This window comes from Arachis ipaensis, chromosome B10, assembly GCF_000816755.2.
Source record: "Arachis ipaensis cultivar K30076 chromosome B10, Araip1.1, whole genome shotgun sequence".
NCBI classification, from domain to species: domain Eukaryota; kingdom Viridiplantae; phylum Streptophyta; class Magnoliopsida; order Fabales; family Fabaceae; genus Arachis; species Arachis ipaensis.
Window position 1 is genome coordinate 69,587,629 of NC_029794.2, and position 7,019 is coordinate 69,594,647.

The following is a 7,019-nucleotide window of genomic DNA, read 5'->3' on the forward strand; positions in this document are numbered from 1 at the left end:
TAGTTTATCTAACTGCTTGAAGCTAGCATTATGCAGAAAGTGAGAATGTGTTTTATAATGGAATTTTGGTGAAACACTAAACTTAGAATCCTGCATTCTCCTTTAGATTGTTTTGGTGTGCAACACCAAACTTAGCTTCTTGCAATATAGATAAAACTAATTAACCTTTTTATTGAAATAGCTATGAAAAGAAAGTTACCTCAGGTTGGGTTGCCTCCCAACAAGCGCTCTTTTATTGTCACTAGCTTGACATTTTGCTCTTTGATTATGGAGGCTGGAAATCATAATGCCTCAGTTTTTCTCCTCTTGCTGTAGGATTCCTTTCCTCCATGACCTGCACAATCACAAACAATCCAAATGAAAATTGGATATTCTCATGCCAGAATGTAGTCAGAGGATTAGTTGACACCATGTGTCAAACAGTTGGTAAACTTGAGAGATTAATGAACGAAAATCACTTCTCTCATTTATTTATCAAGCTATGAGAATCATATTCAGCAAAATAAACTAAGAAAACTTCACTCTATTGCTAAAGTGAGGTTTCAATTAGCTCAGGAAAAAATTCAAACAGTTAGTGTGTCAGTCAAAAATTAAAGAAAAAGTGCTTGATCTAAATTGCCACCTCACTTAATCATTGTCAATCTAATCAATCCCCGGCAACGGCGCCAAAAACTTGATGAGTATTTTTGTGGAAAAACGAATTTCTCCAAAACACCCAAAACTAACCGGCAAGTGCACCGGGTCGCATCAAGAAATAATAACTCACGGGAGTGAGGTCGATCCCACAGGGATTGAAGGATTGAGCAATTTTAGTTTAGTGGTTGATTTAGTCAAGCGAATCAAGTTTTGGTTGAGTGAATTGTGATTTGTAGAATTTAATTTGCAGAGAAAGTAAAGGGAGTGGGTGAATTGCATGAAAGTAAAGAGAACTGAAATTTAAAGTGCTGAATCTTAAAGAACAAGAAATTAAATGGTAGAAACTTAGAACGCAAGAAGTGTAAATTGCAGAATCTTAAATTGCAAGAAATGTAAATGGCTTGAATTGTAAAGGGAATTGGGAATTGGATTTGCAGAAATTAAACAAGGAAAAATAAAATTCAACAAGCAGAGGAGTAGAAGATAACTTGGATTGAACCGGATCTAAAAACAGAATTGTAAATGGGCATAAAAAGCATTAAACAGAGGATGTAAAATTGGAATTTAGATCTCAGGACCCAAGAGACTAGATAACCAAGTCTAGATCTCAATGCCTTCCTAGATCCAACAAGAGTAATTGCAAAGGAAATGTAAGTTGCAAAGAAAGTAGATGAAGAAGCAATTAACCGAAACTAAAATTCAATTAAGCAGTGAATTAAACAAGATCCCAAGGTGAGATTGAAACAGAAGTTCTTCAATTCTCCACCCAAGATCCGAAGCAAGAAAATTAAAGAGTGCTGGGCAAGAACAAGGAAGAAGAGAGATCAATTCTCCTCCCCAATTCTCTTGAATTAAAACAACAATCCTAGAATGTAAAAGTGAGCTCTCTACAAAACTCCCCAATCAAACCCGAAAAGAAAGCTCTATGAAAACTAAAAGGGAAGCTCCCTGAAAAACTTAAATCCTATGCTATTTATACACTTTCGTCAAATGGTCTTCAATCCTTCAATTGGGCCTTTGCTCTTGATGGAATTGGGTTGATAGAGGCCTTGGTTGATTGCTCTTGGAGTTTGGAGAAGAACCGAATTGAACCGGGTTTGGAATCATGAAAGCTTGAGTAAAAGTTTGAGTAAAAGTTTGAGGCAAACTTTTACTCCAACTTTTCACATCAGCCACCCTCTTTTGCTGATACCAACGTTGGGGCAAAAGTTTGGGGTCAAACTTTTGCTCCAACGTTGGCCTCCCCTTGCACACTCATGGCGCCAACTTTAGCCAAAAAGTTAGAAGCTATCGTTAGCGCAAACTTTTGCTCTCCAGGGTGTGTTGTTCATGCGCCAACGTTTGCCAAAAAGTTTGAGGCTAACGTTGGCGCAAACTTTTGCTCTCCAGGGTGTTGATTTGTGATGCCAAAAGTTTGCCAAAAAGTTTGAGGCAAACTTTTGCTCCAGCTTTTTGCCCAAAAGTTTGCCTAGCCATTCCTCCTTACTTCAACCTTTCTTCAAGCTTTCTTCACCTATCATTAATCAACCAAACACATCAAAGCTATGCTCAAAATCATGAGATATTCATTCTTTCATAATATGTGACAATTATAGCATAAAACCTCATGAAATAGCATGAATTCATACATGGTTGATTAAATCAAAGGAAACATGAAAATCTACCCAATTGGCTTGCTTATGGCTCAAGAAAGTGCATAATTCAATTGAAAACAAAAGGAAAAGGCTAGTGAAACTAGGCTAAGATGACTTGTCATCACAACACCAAACTTAAAGCTTGCTTGTCCCCAAGCAAGAAATGAATTTTGCTCAAAGGTTCTTTCAATTAAGACGAATTGAAGAAAAAATTGAAAGGTCCTGTGAGTGAAGTGATTAAGTGTCAGTGGGGTGAACTCTAAATCATATGCTCATGCAAGGGCTTCAGTGCTCACTAGTCCTCACATATTGGGAGTCTTAGGTCTTAGGATTTTCATCCAAATGGTATCATGGAGATCTCTTTATATGTAGTCACCTTGAAGCAGCTTATAGTTTCTGTGCTTTGGCCTCGACTCTAAGTGTCATGTCTCAAAGCGGCTCTTTAGATAAGCTTTCAATCAATACTCCTAAACCAGTTGGTTTTAAGGTATTAGGTATTAAAGCACCCCTAAAGATTTACTTGCTCAAGCCTCTTTCCTTGACACAACTCAACCACAAGCATTTACTAGGCTAACAACTCTTTGAGTTTTGTTTCTTCTTTCTTTTTCTGCATAGTAATTGATGCTCAGAGCCTTAGGCCATGTTCTTTTTGTTTTTGTATTTTCTTTTTCTTTCTTTTGTTTTGTTTGCTGCTTCTTGGATCAATAAATTTTTGAGAATCTCCACAATACTTCTTTGAACTTCATGTCCTGCCTATGAGCTCCCATGCAAGTTTTCACAAGCATGCAACCTCAATACATAATCATACAACTAGAACCGCCACTTCTCCTAATCTTTTGCTTGCCTCAAAATTGTTTAATTCCTCAATCCTTCTTTTCAAAGAACTTTCATGTGATGCATTTTTTTGAATATTGAGTGCAAACAAGTTTTGAAGAGAAAAATGTTGTGAATGATCAAGCATCTTGCTTATTGAATTATAGAGAACTATACTATGCAGACAGGCAGTGGTATTATATCACTTTCAATCATAGCAGTGCTTGATGTAAAATAATCACTTAACAATACAACCTTTTGGAGTTCGCTTGCTTTCCTTCTTCTCATCATCATTAGTGCTGGCCTTCCCGTTCATCTTTCATCTCTTTGGTTGATGATGCTTAATCTTCCCAAAAGTTTGTATGGTACTCTGCAGTGATATTGAAAGTTGCTTGTTCCCCAAGCACTTGAAAGAAGAAATGGTTAGCTTGCATGATTTATTTGTGGGCTTTTGAACTTACTTTGGTGTGGGAACACCAAACTTAGTACCTTGCCAGTGGTTCTCATGCATCGAATTAACCATGTGTGAAACTCTGTTTTTTTTTTTTTTCAAAAGCAATAAAACTAAAAACTAGGAAACAGCAGAATAGTTAACTAGTTCATCCAACATGCTTGAAGCCAGCATTATGCAGAAAATCTCCTTCCATCTCGTGATATTCTTCCTCAGATTCTTCTTCTCCAATAATATTTTTCCCTCTTTCAGCTCTTCTTAACCTCCTGAGAGTTCTTTCGTCTTGTTCATGAAAGGTGGGTGTGGTTCTTCTTATACCTGACATACAAGCAGAACATAAGAAACACACAAACCAGTGACACTTCAATCTACTGCTAGAATGAAGTTTTAGTTAGCTTAAGCAAAAATTCAAACAATTAGTGGGTTAATTGAAAATTAAAGGACAGAAAAAAATGCTTGATCTAGATCTCCACTTCACTTAATCATTGTCAATCTAATCAATCCCCGGCAACGGCGCTAAAAACTTGATGTGCGGAAAACGATCCGACACAAAACTCACCGGCAAGTGCACCGGGTCGCATCAAGTAATAATAACTCACGGGAGTGAGGTCGATCCCACAGGTATTGAAGGATTGAGCAATTTTCGTTTAGTGGTTGATTTAGTCAAGCGAATCAAGATTTGGTTGAGTGATTTGTGATTTGCAAAATTTAGATTGCATGGAAAGTAAAGGGAATGGGTAAATTGCATTGAATTTAAAGAGAACTGAAATTTAAAGTGCTGAATCTTAAAGAACAAGAAATTAAATGGCAGAAACTTAGAACGCAAGAAATGTAAATTGTAGAATCTTAAATTGCAAGAAATGTAAATGGCTTGAATTGTAAAGGGAATTGGGAATTGGATTTGCAGAAATTAAACAAGGAAAAGTAAAATTGCAACAAGCAGAGGAGTAGAAGATAACTTGGATTGAACCGGATCTAACAGAATTGTAAATGAGATTGAAAAACATTAAACAGAGGTTGTAAAATTGGAATTCCGGATCTCAAGACCCAAGAGACTAGATAACCAAGTCTAGATCTCAATGCCTTCCTAGATCCAACAAAAACAATTGCAAAGGAAATGTAAATTGTAAATTGCAGAGAAAGTAGATGAAGAAGCAATTAACCGAAACTGAAATTCAATTAAGCAGAGAATTAAACAAGATCCCAAGGTGAGATTGAAACAGAAGTTCTTCAATTCTCCACCCAAGATCTGAAGCAAGAAAATTAAAGAGTGCTGGGCAAGAACAAGGAAGAAGAGAGATCAATTCTCCTCCCCAATTCTCTTGAATTAAAACAACAATGCTAGAATGTAAAATGAGCTCTGCACTAAGTGCACTAATCAAACCGAAAAGAAAACTCTCTACTGCAATTATTGAAAATTCTAAAAAGGAAGCTCCCTTAAAAACTTAAATCCTATGCTATTTATACACTTTCTTCAAATGGTCTTCAATCCTTCAATTGGGCCTTTGCTCTTGATGGAATTGGGTTGATAGAGGCCTTGGTTGATTGCTCTTGGAGTTTGGAGAAGAACCGAATTGAACCGGGTTGGAATCATGAAAGCTTGAGTAAAAGTTGGAGTAAAAGTTTGAGGCTAACTTTTACTCCAACTTTTCACATCAGCCACCCTCTTTTGCTGATACCAACGTTGACTTTGTTTCTTTTTGTTTTTCTTTTGTTCTGCCACTCTTTGGCTATTTCTTTTTCTCCCTTTTTTTTTTCTTTCTCTTTATGTTTTTCTTTCTAACCAAGGATTTTTATTTGATTGAGATTCATAGACAGTAGGCCACTTTCTACTTAGAGGGAGACATCCTAGTTCTCTTATTCACTAAAGTGAGCTATTATACAATCACACACACACACACCACCACTTACTTTTATTGTACTTCTATCTAACAGAGAACTATCTCACTTCACATTCAAACATTTCTTTTATTGAATTGAAAATGCAGGGGACAAAGCATGCGTTTTGTTTAGTGAAAGTAAGAAAGTAAGCACACACATAGACTAGCTTACTTATTTCAAGAGAAATAAATATGATGCAAAGACTATTAATTATAATAACTACTTAAAGATGCAAGGACCACTTAAAACAGACATAATGCATGTGGTGTGGGAACACCAAACTTAATTTCTTGCCACTTTTCTGGATACAGCAGGTTAACTCTAGGAAAAATTTTGTGTCCTTGCTAAAGGTTATGAAGTTTTAAGACTAAAAAAAAAGTTAAGTGGTTGAATAATCTGTTTGATTGCTTGGAACTAGCAGTGTGCAGGAAGTTAAAATGTGCTTTTGAATGAGGTTTTGGTGGAACACCAAACTTGGAATCCTCCATTCTCTCTTGAGTTATTTTTGGTGTGCAACACCAAACTTAGCTCCTTGCAATACATATTAATTATTCAACATTTTTATTGAAAAAGCTATGAAAATAAAACTACCTCAGGTTGGGTTGCCTCCCAATAAGTGCTCTTTTATTGTCACTAGCTTGACATTGGGGCTTTCTTTTATGGAGGTTGGTGCTTGTAGTGCCTCAACTTGTCTCCCCTGACTGTGATCCTCCTTTTTGTTCTCTGGTGTTCAATTTCAACGTGCTCTAATGAGAGTATGTTGCTGACAGTGTAATAGTCATCAGTCTGTTGGCTTGTTCCCAGCGGTTGATATATCAGTTGCACTTTGTCACCTTTGGAAAGCCCCTCTGTTGGAATCTTCCTGTTCTTCCAACCCCTTTTTGTTTTGTTTCTGCGTTTCATCTTTTCTTTTGTTGATCTTTCTTTTCTGGCCGTAGGCTTACCTTGGGGATCTTTCATTCTTTCAGTGGCTAATACTCCAATATTCTCTTGGACTTCTTCATCAGTTTGCACAATCTTTTGCCTTGGGATATTGTTGTGAATCGCCTTGTTGCTTTCTTCCTTTAACTGTGATTCTTCCTTGTCAAGTTCCATATAGTTTTTCTTCTCATTACCAAACTGTGCTTCTGGTAACACCTTCAGAGTGACACTCTTATCATGCATCTTGAGAGTTAGTTATCCTTGCTCTATGTCTATGATAGCTCTAGCAGTGGCCAAGAATGGCCTTCCCAGTATAATAGAATCACCATCATCCNNGTGAGTCCTTCATAGAAGTTCTGTAGCTTGTCCTACTCAGTAAACATTTCTGGTGGACATTTCCTCAGCAGAGCCTTGTATCTCTCCCATGCTTCATACAGATTTTCAGCATCCAATTGTGTGAATGTTTGCACCTCAGTTTTTAGCCTGATAACTCTTTGAGGTGGACAGAATTTGGCTAAAAATTTAGTCACCAAATCATCCCAGCTAGTGATGCTTCCTTGAGGAAAAGTCTCAAGCCATTGTGCGGCCTTGTCCCTTAATGAGAATGGGAACAGCAGAAGCTTGTAGGTCTCAGGATTCACGCCATTGGACTTGACAGTGTCACAAATCCTTAAGAAGGTAGA

At 37.1% G+C, this 7,019-nt stretch overlaps 1 protein-coding gene across 1 annotated transcript in view; it reads right to left on the bottom strand.

Annotated features, from left to right (window-relative positions):
* The window catches only part of LOC107622415 (clathrin heavy chain 1), a 60,669-nt gene extending 54,090 nt beyond the window's left edge, over positions 1-6,579 (bottom strand). Inside the window, exon 1 of the mRNA XM_016324293.2 lies at positions 6,360-6,579. Coding sequence (XP_016179779.2) covers positions 6,360-6,579 — 220 coding nt within the window. The remainder of the gene's footprint in view (positions 1-6,359) is intronic.